Source organism: Furipterus horrens, unplaced genomic scaffold (genome assembly GCF_987537825.1).
Source record: "Furipterus horrens unplaced genomic scaffold, mFurHor1.1.pri manual_scaffold_9, whole genome shotgun sequence".
NCBI lineage: Eukaryota > Metazoa > Chordata > Mammalia > Chiroptera > Furipteridae > Furipterus > Furipterus horrens.
Genome location: NW_028327179.1, coordinates 73828221 through 73842943, shown reverse-complemented (window position 1 = coordinate 73842943; position 14723 = coordinate 73828221). Strand labels below are relative to the sequence as shown.

Genomic DNA, 14723 nt, shown 5'->3' with positions numbered 1-14723 from the left:
TTATTTGGTGCAGTCCCAATTGGCCATTCAGTTTGTTTTCGTGAAGAATATAAAGGCATAGAGTCATTGATCTGTTCCAATATCACAAGCACAATTGGATCATCTGTATTGACCTTCAGATGGTCTGCTTCCTTCTTGGTCAGCAATGCAGATACACCAAGTATCCCTGTTTTCTGTTTATGTGGGACAGCAGAGCTCATGAGAAGCACTGGGTGGAGTTGAATTGGCCTCTGAGATCTGACCTCAAACCTGGTGATCCAAACATTCTACATGAGCCACTTTTTGACAGAAAGAACATTATATTCCCACCTCTGCACATAAAACTGGGTCTCATAAAGCAATTTGTTAAAGCTTTGCCAACTGAAGGAGATTGTTTCAAGTATCTTATTTTGGCATTTCCTAGCCTGTCATTTGAAAAGATAAAATACTTTAATATGTGTATTTGGTAACAGAACTTTACTACTTTTACAAAATTTGACCTACAGTAACAGTATATAGCCTTTATATGAAAAAAAAACAACTCTAAATAAAGATCATATTCATGTAATTTTTTCTTTATTTTCCTTTGTATGTATATTTTGTATGATTTTTGGGGACACAAGGAGGGTACCCTGTACCTTTAAAAGTTGACGTGATAGAGAAAAACTGGGTCAGTTTTGGATTCAGATGCCAAAAGTTAGTCAAAAACAAGAGTCAGATCTAACTCAACAAAAACTGTGTTCCCCAATGTATTATTGCCTGTTCCCCTGTAGGGATGCCAAGTACTCATACCTGAAGAAGAAAGATCATGAAGTACAAACAAAGCAATTCTTAGGTACCAGTGGCCAACTACTCCAATCTCAAAGTGCTCTCCTCCAGTTTTGAACTTCACTTTATAGTTAATTCCATACAGTTTCAAATTCCCTTTTTGAAGTTATGTCTATATTTAAGTTCAGACTCTGCCACTAATTAGCTATGTGAATTTGCACAAGTTCCCTGAGCTTTAGTTTTCCTCTCTCAAAAAAAAAATTTTTTTTCATAATAAAGAGTTGTGTGGATTAAATGATAATGTGATAATGTAGGCAGAATATTTTGTAAAAGGACTATCATATAGTAAATGCTCAATATATTAGCCAACATCAACACAATCATGATCATCATCACTATCACTATTACTACTTAAATTTTAGTTTTGTTTCCCCAACCAAGCTTTAATAACCAGTTGTTTGAGTACACAGACATTACACTATTAGAGCATATTCATTGTAAAAGTTTTGGAAAACAATTTTGAAGTTGAACTGATTGTTTTTCTCTGATTTGGCAAGGAGGAACTCAATAGGTATGGCTTACTACTTTATAGTGCTTAGGATTTTTTCCACAAGAAATTGTTATTGTGGCCCCTTTAAAAGTTAATACCATGCTCGCTTCGGCATCACATATACTAAAATTGGAACAATACAGAGAAGATTAGCATGGCCCCTGCACAAGGATGACACGCAAATTCGTGAAGCGTCCCATATTTAAAAAAAAAAAAGTTAATACCAGAACGTTTTAAGCTAAAATATTAGGATTTGTGCAGACATAGTCTACAGAAACATTTATTTAGCTATGTTAGTCAGGTTAACTGCATCACAAAGACTAGATCCTCTCCTGACAGAAAGCTAATGTAAAGTAGGCTGCTTAGTATTGCCCACAAAATATAAATAAACTTGAACATTATGGGAATGTGAATGAACCTTAATGTATAGAAGATGGATGGATAAACCATTTTCAGCCCTCTTCTTATTCTATACATGCTCATTCATCTTTTTTTTTTTTCAACTTCATTTCCCCCCACTCTCCAGCCACACTAAACCTCTTACCACATCCCAAAAGTCCTAGTTTTTCCTCACTTCTTTGGGACTTAGCACAAGTATTACCATTTTTATTAAAATAAGTTTTCTAGAATCTCCCAGTTTCTTTCATCCCTGCACTCACAGCTTTTTGTGCATAGCTCCATTAAAACATTTATACATTATGTGGTAACTGCCTGAGAACAAGGATTTTGTTTCATGTTTCTTTATATATTCAGTTCTTAGTAAAGGATTAAGAACAAAATATGTCCTCAATAAAAATGCATTAAATGAATAAGTACATAACCACAACATCATGTTCAAACAGTAAATATCAAGATACTTAAATAAATCAAAGATCTTGATATTTACATGTAAAAAAATTAAATTATTAACCCTAAAGAAGTCTTGATAAATTTTTAGCTTCCAAGCTTACCTGCAGATCTCAGCTGTAGTATGTCAGATGGCACATTTAATAGGTGTGAAAAATGATCCCTGAGGTGTTTAAAAATACTGTCAGTTTTAAAAGGCATTATAATTTCCTGGCTCACAGGAAGAAGTACAACTTTTACTGTAGATTAAAAAAGAAAAGAAAAGAGTCATAGTCAAAAGCAAAGGTCAGCAACCTAGAGTCCTCAAGCAGATAGAAAGTTATGGAACAATTTTTAATCACATAGAAAGCAGTTGCTTCTGCCATGTTCCCCCACCACACCTCCATAATAACAGTGACTTTACATTTTCTATGAGGAGAAGTAACAAACATTCAATTGCAACTTTTGTTTTGAAAGTCAATTTAAAAATCTCAAAAATTAGCATCAGTGATGAACACCTGCTTCCTCAATACCAGCTCAAAGTTCACATCTTTCTTCCATTCCCTGGCACGAGAATCAGTGCACATTCAGATTACCTCCTTGCTCAGAATACCACAAGAAATGGAAGATAAAACTAAACTGCTTTGAGAAGTTCCAAATATCTGCTATATATTACTCAGATATAGACTTAAAAAACATCTCAGAAAACTAAGCATTTTTGTGTAGTATTGGAAAAAGACCCTGAGACCTAGAGAGTGTCCCAATGCTTTGATCACATATTGATATCACACATTGATATCACACATCACTGAGTCAGTGCTTATTTATGAAATTAAGAAAAACTAATACATTTTCAAAAAAAAATTTCTTTCACCTTGCAACTACAAAAGATATCTCATACTAAGCCCATTCTTCTTCCCACTGTTTATGTCTATAGTTGCCAAAATGCAAAACAGAAAATCACTGTTTTGTAAATATCTGAAATACACACAAATATCTGGAATAACTGCACAAACCTACTTTTCACAAAAATGGACATTATGTGGCTCACTTCTCACTTTATAAACAGAAAATAAAGACATTTAAAAAAATAAAAATTTTCATTATTAAGTGGTTATCTGTTTACAAATTATAAGAAGGAAATGCAGTATTTAAAAATTGTTATGGGGTAAACTTTTTTCTTTTACATCTACAGACTTTAAATTTTAAAGAAGAAGATGTAATAAGAAAGATGGAATAAAGAGTGCACACTGTAAGCCAAAAGAGTTTTGTATATTTCTAGATGTCTGATATGACAGTTTTCATAAGCTAATTGAGACATCAGTAATCCCAGGATGAAATTCAACTAGGCATTGTTGATAATAAGGTTCTTCAAGCCTGTTGAAACTAGTTTTCACAGTTCTCTGTCAGCAAAGAGAACATTTACACAGATGTTAAATTCTTAGGAGACTATTTTAATTGTTTTATGGATTCAAAGTTTGATGATAAATGTATTTTAAAATATTCTTAGCAGTGAATTCCTAAGTTTTGGGAAGGGAGGTGTGTTAAGGAATTTGTGAGCCTCAGGATCAAGACAACTTTTTTTTTTAAGTCACCATGTGTTTGTTATAAGCTGCAATAACAGGGAATTACAAAAATATCAAAAAATGGATCCCAAATTTACAGTGAATAATGAAATTGAAGAGTGACACCTTCAATTATGTGTAATTGGGCTGGATTAATTTCTTCTTCCTTTTCATTCTTAGCTTATGTGGACATACCATGCAAGGGTAAACTACCCCACTGGATTCAAAAGCTACACTTTACCAGCCATCCTAAGCTGCTGTTATTATTATTAAGTGATAGCTCATGTTCTCCACCCTATGGATGAAAACTCTCTCAAAACTTACGGACAAAGGGGAGAGCAGCAGTCAGTTAACCATGCAAGTAGAAAGGTTCTCTGTGTAACCACTTTCTTGCCGCTCCTCTCTGCTTCATTACCAACAATGTAGTAATAAGTCCTAGATGCCACCAACATTATATCTTTAAAATTAAACTATAATTAAAGACAATGATTTTTCTGAAGCTAAATATAAGGTAACACTACACAGAAATTTGGACATACTTAAAAACAACATGATGTGAGCACTGGATATGAAACAAGAAAATCTGGAGTCAAATTCCCATCCCACCTCTTGTTAGCTACGTACAATTAATTCCAAATTGGCATGCAAAAAAATTACAATTATCCCCAAGAACTTTTTTACTATTTTCCAAGATCTCTAATATTTTTAAAACCTACTTTAATTTGGGAAAAAAAGTTGATAAATATCCATTTAAAATTTAAAGATATTTGTTTAATTTAGGGAGAGTAGATAATGCAGAATAGAGAAGCTTCACACATAGTTAAGACATTCAAGTGGTATAGCTAGAGAAGTTTGGTGTTTAGGAAAAGGGAAAGTAACATCAAATATAAAACAAATCTTTAACCAAAAATAAGAAAAAGCAACCATTCTTCAAAATGAAAATAGGAAGTACCCTATCTTCCCTAGATAATACCTGTTGCTGAAGAATCTATCATTGATGTTTTTAGAGATTCCTTTACAGCCTTTATTTTATCCAGAAATGTCAGATAGTCATTTGAATACCGTTTGTCTGACTGTGTTACATTATCAAAATCAGTTAGATCATGCTTTTTATAATGTCTGGGAGAATCTGAAACTTCTTCGGGTGATATAACCTCTTCCATGAGTTGTTCTTCATCATCTGATTTCAGGCTCAAAGAGCTCTGGTCACTCTGCTCCTTAACACGTGTTTCATGGGCACCACCAGATGGCTCTAGTTCAGATTCATTGTCTTCAGTTTGATCTGACTCTGGAAGCTCTTCTGAGGTAACTGGAATATTGATAGTCTCATGAGCATCATCACTTTCTTCTGCTGCATCAAGAACATCTTGAGCATCAAAGTCTTCCTCCTGTTCAGACATTGTCCTGAACTGAGAAAAAGTAATAATTTATTATATATAAAAACTTCTATACCAAATATCAAATTAATTGATGGTATACAGTCGTTGTCGTTGGCAGCCGTCCATCTCGAGAGACGATGGTGTAGCTTCTTAAGAGTCTATCTGCACCGCCGAGAATGGTTGTGCAGTCCAACTCGGGAGTGACACGGTATCTGTCTCCTCCCGTGTTGAATCGACATCTTGCGATGACGCTGGAGTGTCCTCTCCAGCGAAGCTGAAGCTACAGAGCCTGGGCAGGGTGATATGGAGGGTCTGCTGTTGCCCATGCAGCAGACCCCCCCTCTCTTCACAGTTGAAGGGTCCAAGGGAAAGACGGAGTCAATACAGCTTGGCTTCAGGTGCGCCGCAGGAGTTGCCGGTGTTGACTACAACGTCAAACCGCCTTAGGGACTCCGGCTCCGGATTTTCTGTCGGGGTTTACTCCCTTAGCCTTTCCCCTGAAGAGGTATGCCGCAAGGCAGCGGAGGTTTTTTGGAGTCAGAGTTTTCCTTCTCTGATGTGCCCTGACTGGAAGATCGAACCAGCGACACTTAGCTCGCAGGCTGACGCTCAATCCACTGAGCCAAACCAGCCAGGGCTGGTATACAGTAATGTTCATAATATACTAAAATGCTGCTCATTGATTTTTTAGAAAACAATGATTATCTTAATAATTGCATCAGATAAAATGTCAGTGAATATTTAATAAAAATACCACAGAAATAAAAATATATACCAAAAGGAGAAACTCTAAGCGCAATTAATTTGAAATAAATCTTCTTTGAAGAATATATTGGAAAATATTTTGAAATATATTGTCATCTCTTCCTTATTCAATAATCAATGTTTGTGAAAAGACTTTTTGAATAGCTTTTTTCCTAAACACAAAACTAACAGGTATTTATGTTCTGGCATTACAATTGGTTAGATGCTCCAAGAAACCTGCCAGCTCACACAGCAACTATATCCTGGATAGTACGCATTCTTTGTGGCAGCTTTGCTTTCACAAGTTGTAGCAGAGGTGTCCAATGACCTCTACCCCCTCCCAAAATGAACATATCAACAAACAAGTATGGGTTGATCCTGGAGCTGACTAGGGCCTAAGCTACTGCAAGCAGGAGCTTTGGCTTGGAAAACAGTATGAGAGCACCCAGGAACTTGGGTCAGGGTGGAGAGCAGCCCAGAGCCAAGTTGCAGAGGCAAGAGCTGGTTCAGAGTAGTGAGCAGCCAGTCAGCAGTAAGCCTACCTATAGAAGCTGACAGTCAGGAAGGAGGGGTAGAGGAGGTGACCTTGAGGCTAACTTCTATGGCAACCAGCAGAGGGAAGATTAAAATTTGGAACAGTAGTGAGATGGGAAGTCTGTGATTGGGGTTCCCAATTTAAACACAAATTCTCATGGAGAAAAAAATTTATCTCAGTCAGTGAAGTTGTCTTGCTGACTAGACTAGACGACAAATTTCAAAAAAAAAAAAAAATCAAATATCTGTAATTAAAAAAAATATATATATATATAATTTGTTGAATCCAGTGAATACAGAATTAGAGTTCAAGAGGGAAGTAGTAAACTGGAAGATAAATAGATTTTACACAGAGTGCTGCAAAGAGATAAGGATATCAAAAATATGAGAGTTTAAGAACCATGGGAAAATGAAAAAGAAAGTCTAGTATATTTTTCCGCTAAGCATATATCTTGCTGTGAGCTAAGAATGGGTTTGTATTGCTAAAACAAAAACACAACAAAGAACATGCAAAAAGACTGCATGTGGCCTGGGAAGTCCTCTGCAGAAAGTTTGCCAGGCTCTGATCTAACATATGTCAAATTGAAGTCCCAGAAAAAAAAACAACAACAGCAAACAGAAAGCTGGAAAAAAAAGGAAATACTTTTTAAAATAATGGATGAGAATTTTTCAAAATCATGAAATATATGGATCCACAGATCCAAGAAGCACAACATACATATATATCTAACAGGATAAAAAAGTAATTTATAGTCACATAAATTGTAATTAAATTACAGAATAACAAAGACAAAGAAAAGGCCCATAAAACAGTCATAATATACAGGACATATCATCTGTTGTTTTGAATCATATTAATTTTCTGACAATAAAAAAGAAAGAAAAGTAAAATCACTGCAGATTGCTCATCAGAAAAATAGGAGCCAAGGCAACAATGTACTAATTAAAATAAGATACCCATCAACCTAAAATTGTGTACTCAGCAAAGTTATCTCTCCAGAAAGAAAACAGATACATTTATAAATAAATTACCAGCAAGATATCCGCTCTAAAAATATTTCTATCTAACGGATACACTTGAAAAAGGAGGAAAATGGACCCAATGGAAGTACAAAGTTCAAGAAAAAAGGTGAGAAAATAAATAATAAACATATGGGTAAATGCAAACAAATATTGTCAACAAAATAATAGTAAAAACTTGAAATATTAGACAATAAAATATGGTATTGGGAAGAGAATGATAAGAATAAACTGTTCTTCAATCCTATACTGTTTAAAAATTGAGGGACATGATATTATTAATCCTAGATGTTGTTGAATTAAATATACATGGTTAAATTTCCAGCACTAGAAATAAAATAACTAAAATAAAGTTTTAAATTTTCAAAAAAAAGAGGAAATAACATAAAATAAGATAAAACTGAACAGAAACCACCCCCCCCCCTTTTTTTTTAATTAAACAAGCCTCTTTAGGATCTCACCCACTGGGAAAAAAAAAATCTTTCTTTTGGTTATTTTATCCAATAACAGAGCTTAATGACCTGATTAAAGAGAGAGTACCTAAACAAACTCTAACTCCTAGCAGCATATTCATCTGTCCATTTGGAGAGCCTGAGGTAAAGCTCCTGTTTCTATCTGGTGGGTCATCCATCCTCCGCCTAAAATGGTAAAGATGGCATCTTCTAAATCAGCAACAGCAACAAAATCAAGAACTGCCCTTCAAAAAAAAAAAACTAAAATAATAAAAAGACCGACCATAGACTGGGAGATACTTTTTTTTGCAAAACTCCTACCTGATAAAGGACTTGTACCCAAAATATACAGAGAACTCTCAAAATGCAATAAGAAAATGATAACAGTAAGAAACAAGAGTAAACACTTCAATAGATATATCACCAAAGAATATATATAGAGGCAAGTAAGCAGGGCCAGGACTAGGCTGAGGCAAGGATGGTGCCTGCACTGCTCTGCACTTGCACTTGAGCCTGAGAATAAATGTCTCCCAAAATTTTGGACCTAGTTGCCTCAATTACTTCATTCTAGTTCTTGCCTCAAGAATAAACACATGAAAAGATGCTCAATATCACTAGTCATTGGAGAAATGCAACTTCAGATCACAATGAAAATTCACTACACACCTATTACCATAGTTAATGTTTTCCTTTTTTGGCCAAACAATATCAAGGGCTAGTGAATATGAAGACAAGAGGCTTTCATAACTTGATGGTGAAAATGCCCATTGGGGACTTCCAACCAAGATGGAGGTGTAGACTGACACGCTGCGTCTCCCTCCACGATTAAGAAGGAATACAGCTACCTCAAAACTAGAAACAACCAGAAGTTCCAGAAAAATCAAACTGCATGGAAATCCAGCAAACAAAGATGTAAAGAAGAAATACTCATCCAGGCAGGTAGGAGGGGCGGAGCCGGGGTGGCGAGGACACAGTGTGGTGGCGGCAGCAGCAGGCCAGCAGAAAGCACAGTCACACATTTTAAAGTCAGGAGGGACACCTGGGGAGTGTTCCCAGCTCCTCATCAGACCTAGCTGCTCACGGTCCCAGCACCAAGGAAAATCAAGCCTCATTGCTTTTGACTGTGCAGACCAGTGGGGGTTGGGGTGGAGGCAGAAACTGTTGATCTCTCAGCAGAGTCCACTTGTTTCAAGGGCCCCCATGGTCCTAGAAGTCCACAGACCCACCCAATCTGGGAATGATGACCAGGGCAGCAGCTAGAGGGACGCCAGTCCAGTGCAGAAGTGGGAGAGGTGCCTGGAAAAGGGGCAAGTGCTGGGCAGGTGGCATTGTTCCCTCTCGGACCCCTCCCCAACATACAGTGCCACAACGTGGTGAAACAGGTCGCCCTGTACTTAGGAATCCCTAAGGCTCTGCCCCTTACAACGTAACACCAGCAACAGCTCTACCTGGGACTCGGAGGCAAACAAACACATAGCCTGTCAGAATGAGGAGACAGAGAAGTATGGCCCAAAAGGGGGAACAAATCAAGGTTCCAGTGGGAGAACTAAGTGACGAGGAGATAGCCAACCTCACAGATGTGTAATTACACAGAAAGTATAATTCTGCCCTGGTAAATTCTCCCTGTTGAACTGGGACCAGGACATGGACATACTGCTGTAGTCCTCGAGGGGGCTGCTGCTGGTGCTGTTGAACAGTTTCTGCGCCAGGAACATGAGATTCTCCTTGGTGAGGCCCCAGTTGCTCTGCATCTCGGCCTTGAATTTCATGTTGAGCACCTCACACAGCTTTAAATGCATTCTCATAGTAATTCAGCATGTTTTTTATATCATATTCCGTCGCTTCTGGGGCTTTCAGCTTAGATCATGCACAGCAGGAAGACACCCGGTGCGGCGGATGTCCCTGCCTGCCTCTTTTAGCGGGACTCCAAGCCACCTGTGCTCCCAGGGAGGGAGCCCCCTGCACAGAACCTGGAAGGGACGAGCTCAGGCATGTGGATATTGAGCGGAGGTCCCCCTGGGTCTCTGAGTCTTCTATCTGGGAGGGTGCAGGAGCGTTGGGCAGGCCGGCCAGGCTCTCCGCAGGAGCCTGGGAAGGGCAGTGCAGGAGCATTGGGCAGGCCGGCCAGGCTCTCCGCAGGAGCCTGGGAAGGGCGGTGGCAGCAGCGGCGGCGGCAGCAGCAGCAGCAGCAGCAGCAGCAGCAGCAGAAAGAAGAGCCAAATCCACACAGCGCAGGTGCAGAGGACAAACATGATGCAGTTGGCCCCTCCCTGAAAGACAACCTAACAGACGCAGAATTCAAAACACTGGTGATAAAGATGCTCACATGCTTGACAGATATGCTTGAGTATGGCAAACACATAAGAGAAGAAATGAAGGCTATGCTAAGTGAAATGAAGGAAAATCTACACAAAACCAATGGTGAAGAGAAGGAAACCGAGGTTCAAATTAATGATTTAGAACATAAGGAAGAAAAAAAGTCAACCAGTGAAGAATGAGGAAGCAAGAATTGAAAAAAATGAGGAAAACTTCCCAAATTTTGTGAAGGAGATGGACATACAGGTCTGGGAAGCACAGAGGGTCCCAGGCAAGCTGGACCCAGAGGGGACCACACCAGGATACATCATGACTGAGATGCCAAAGGTGAAAGATAAAGAGAGAGTCCTGGGGGCAGCAAGAGAGAGGCAGAGAGTTGCCTACAGGGGGGTGCCTATAGGACTATCAGCTGATTTCTCAGAGGACACTTAGCAAGCAGGAGGGGACTGGCAAGCAGTATTCAATGTGACGAAAGGCAACCTGCAACCAGGACCACCCTATTCAGCAAGGCTATCTTTTGGAATGGAAGGGCAGATAAAGTACTTCCCAGACAAGGTGAAGCTAAAGGAGCTCATCATCACCAAGCCATTATTATATGAAATGTCAAAGGGACTTACTTAAGAAAAAGATCAAAACTATGAACACTAAAATGACAACAAGCACACAACTATCAACTGAATTTAAAAAATAAAAAATAATTCCAACTAAGCAAACCAGAAGAGGAAAAGAATCATAGGGGTCATTTGGAGGGTTATCAGCTGGGAAGGGGGAGGGGGAGAAATGGAGATATGGTGCAGGGATTAAGAAGCATAATCGACTGGTACAAAATAGACATGGGGAAGTTAAGAATAATATACAAAAGGGTGAAGCCAAAGAACTTGTATGCACAACCCATGGACATGAACTAAGCGGGGTGGGATGCTGGAGGGAAGGGGGTTACTGGGCAGAGGGGAGCAAAGGGAAAAAAAATTAGAACTACTGTAACAATATCATTGGTACATTTGGGATAATTTTGTCAGTTTCTCATAAAATTAAACACATATTTATCATATGACTCAGCAATCTATGTCCTTTACACAAGTGGAACGAAAAGCTACATTCACACAAAAGTTGTACACAAAAGTTTATAAAGCCTTTATTCTTAATCACCAAAGACTGGAATCAATACAAATGTTCCTTAGCTGATGAATGGATACATATACTGTCATACATTCATATGTGGAATACTACTTACCAATAAAAATAAACTATTGATACTCACAACATTATGGATGAATCTCAAATTATGCTAAGCAAGAAGCCAATTCGAAAGGCTACATACTGTATGATTTACTTAAGTGAAAAAAGCAAAGCTCTTGGTTCACAACCCCAAGAGTTTCCCAGGTGAAATCCTAAACTACAAGAGACAGAAAAAAGAGGCAAAGTGCTCCAGTTGGTATGGTAGGTGGTGGGTTTTTTAAAAAATTGATTTTTTTTAAACTAGAGAAAGAGAAAAAGAAACTTTGATTTGTTGTGTCATTTATTTATGCATTCTTTGGTTGCTTCTTCCCCATATGCCTTGACGGGGGACGGAATCCACAACCTTGGTGTATGAAGATGATGCTCTAATCAATTTAGCTACAGGGCCAGGGCGGTAGGTGGCAATTTTAATAAGCAAGCGAACTTACATAGGAGGCTTGTCTTGGGCGCTGCAAAGAGTAGATCTCTGCAATCACCCACCACAACCTAAGAGTTGTATAGAGGCCTTAATCCAGCTGGATTAAGTCATGTACACTGACCAGATGGTCTCAGCAACACATTCCTCTCTAAAGGCTTCCTCCTTGAAGCAGCTCCTAGTACAGTAAGGGACGAGTGGGCAGAAACTTCAAGAATAGTGGACGGAGTAAGGAACCTCCCATTGCCCCATCCAGTTCAAGGGTCAACCCACAGTCACGCGCTCTTGATGACCTCCTACAAAAGCTCAGACCCGTATGTACTTTTACAGGTACAACTACACATTTGCATATGCAGAGAGTACCTCTAGAAGGTGAACTGGAGGACCCAACAGTTTGGGTGGGGGGGAATGGATGGAAGGCAGATTTTCACTGTTTATTCTTTTTATTGTTTAATTGTTTTATCATTTTTATGTATTATCTATTTGAAAGTAAATATTTTAATCTTAAAATTTGTTTAAAAGAGAAAAGCAGTATCTATTATGATTATATACAAAAAACGTCCCCTTTCACCTACAAGGCATGACGGATCTAGAATGTAAGTAGTCAGGAATCCAGTTTTGATTTATACCAAATAGACTTTGAGTTTTAAAGTTTTTTAAAAGGCACCGCAGAACCATGGCTGGGAAGGAGTGAGAGTGCCAGTGAGGACAGTCAGTAAGCGCTCTATTTACTAAAGACTGAAAATGGTCACCATGGATAGCTGAAGGTTACCTCTTGATTCTATATTATTGCTGTGAACAGCACTAGGGGGGGAGGAGCTGCCTAATCCCAAATCACAGACGTGGAGCCAGAAAAGGAACCCAAGAAAGAACAGTTGCTTTGCACGGTTTGGAAAGTAAGAGTGGAACATTCCTGACCGGCCAATCAGCCCCATGAGTCGGTCGCCCCAAGCGCCCAGCACAGAGTCCTCGGAGTCCAGCGTCTATAGAATCCCTGACTCAAAGGCCGTCTAAGGGCTGGGTCAGGGGAGGGCAGCCAGAACCTGTCTTCCTACCTAAAATAGTCAGCTACTCAGGTGGAGGTGGTTTCTGAGGCTCCTAGAGGCAGCGCCCGCCCTCGTCCGATTCTCTGTTGCTGGCAGTAACGTAGCAACGACCCTGGCACCACCTCCTCTCGCCTCTGCACAGCTCTCGCGGGAAGCGGAGGCTGGCACTGGAAAGGATGGCAGTGAAGGAAGGAGCGAAGCCAGCGGATGAGGGGGCAGAAGGGGCGGGACACCGAGAGCGGGGCAAGGGCTGGTTAGATCTGAAAGTGAATTGGGCTTGAACCACTCTTCCAGATCTCTTTTCGCACTTGTGAAAAAGCACAGTTCTCCGAACCAAACACTGAAAGCAATGTACGCTTATAGATATAAGAAATCGAGATTATAGAAAATATAAATATGAGATAAGAATGAAGACCTTGACAAAGGAGAACACAGTTGTACAACAGTAGGTGCCCACTTGCCTTTGTTAAATTTAGAACTTGGCTCTTAGTTCCCTGGCAACCAGAGAAAAGGGAGTCAGGAGCTATTACATAATTCCCCTTTTAAGTCAGGAGAAGCAAAGCTTTTGTTAATCATTAAATTGTAAAGGGTTTTTTTTTTATTTAATCACCATAAATCCTTTAAATGGAGAAAGTTTTTAAAGAATCGAGGGAAAGGATCATTTATATTCCTATTGCAAATGTAATAAATTTAATGCAGAGGCCTTATAATAATTGCTAGCATTTATTATTATTTGTTACCAAGCACTTTATATTTCTAATTTAATCCTTACAATGATTTCATTAAGAACTGTGACTAGCCCCATTTTACTAGTGAGAAAACTAAGGTTTAGAGAGGTTTAGCGAGGGAGCCAGGATTAATCCTAGCAAGTATGACTCCAGAGCCTCTACTTTAAACCACTAATCTATGCTACCATGTTTGACTTAACATGCTTCACTATTTTTAAAAGATATGATTAAGTAATAAAATTAAAACTTTTGTTATATATCGGACAGTTCATTCCTCCTTCATAATGTTCAATGTTTTCATTCCTTTATATCATTCTACTAAAATTGCATTCTCATCTCCCAATAACTTCCTAACGCACAATGTCATTTTTCAGTCTTCATTCTATTTTAAGATATATATTTATTACTTGTACAATATAAAATATGTATTATATTCTCAAATAAAGCTGGCTTTAAATAAAAGCAAATGCATTTAAACCACTACATGAATCCACATATTCATGAAGAGCAGGAATAAGGGGGAAGGAACATTCAGATAACCACTAAGGTTAGTCTTTTACTGGTGGTGTGCAGACAAGTGCTTCCAAATACTCTCCCACTCTCGCCTTCAAAATCATAGTATATCTTAATTTTACTAGTAATGAGAATTCCATTGGTTTTAAACACTCACCTTTCTGGCTCTCCTCTTTAAATGTATCATCCATTGCCCTCTATGTAAGAAAAAATTAGATTTAGGCGTAGAAGCAGGATATGGAAGGAAGAAAACCTGGTGGCAGAGAACATCAAGTACTTCACAGTGTTAAATGTGACTGGATACCCATTCTATGTTCATGTTTTATTTTACTGTAGAGATGATCTTATACAACCACATGAGTGCATGTTGGAAATGTTATTAGCACATCAAAATCACACATACACACACACACCGTAATTCTTTGTTTGTGTAAAATAAAAGTAAATGCAAGGTGAAAACAGCCGGTGGGAAAGACTCAATTCTGAAAGTGGAAAAATAATTTTACATCACTTTCCACTACTTTCCACAATAAACCTGTACATTTTGGGGGAATTTATTGCCCTCAATGACTTATCTTTATTTCTCATGAAACACCTACCTTTATTTATCTCAGCATTTATGATATTATACAGTAAACATTTTAAAATGT

The 14723-nt window shown here is 38.5% G+C and overlaps 1 protein-coding gene and 1 non-coding gene across 2 annotated transcripts in view; one reads left to right on the top strand and one right to left on the bottom strand.

Annotated features, from left to right (window-relative positions):
- IQUB (IQ motif and ubiquitin domain containing) overlaps window positions 1-14273 on the bottom strand; it is an 85799-nt gene extending 71526 nt beyond the window's left edge. Inside the window, exons 1-3 of the mRNA XM_090286775.1 lie at window positions 14231-14273; window positions 4661-5096; window positions 2248-2382 (exon numbers count right to left, since the gene is read on the bottom strand). Coding sequence (XP_090142901.1) covers window positions 2248-2382; window positions 4661-5096; window positions 14231-14260 — 601 coding nt within the window. The 5' untranslated portion in view covers window positions 14261-14273. The remainder of the gene's footprint in view (window positions 1-2247; window positions 2383-4660; window positions 5097-14230) is intronic.
- LOC150001941 (U6 spliceosomal RNA) lies at window positions 1397-1503 on the top strand. Its single transcript, XR_016513254.1, has one exon. It is a non-coding gene; the product is annotated as a U6 spliceosomal RNA (small nuclear RNA).
- Window positions 14274-14723: the final 450 nt, after the last annotated feature.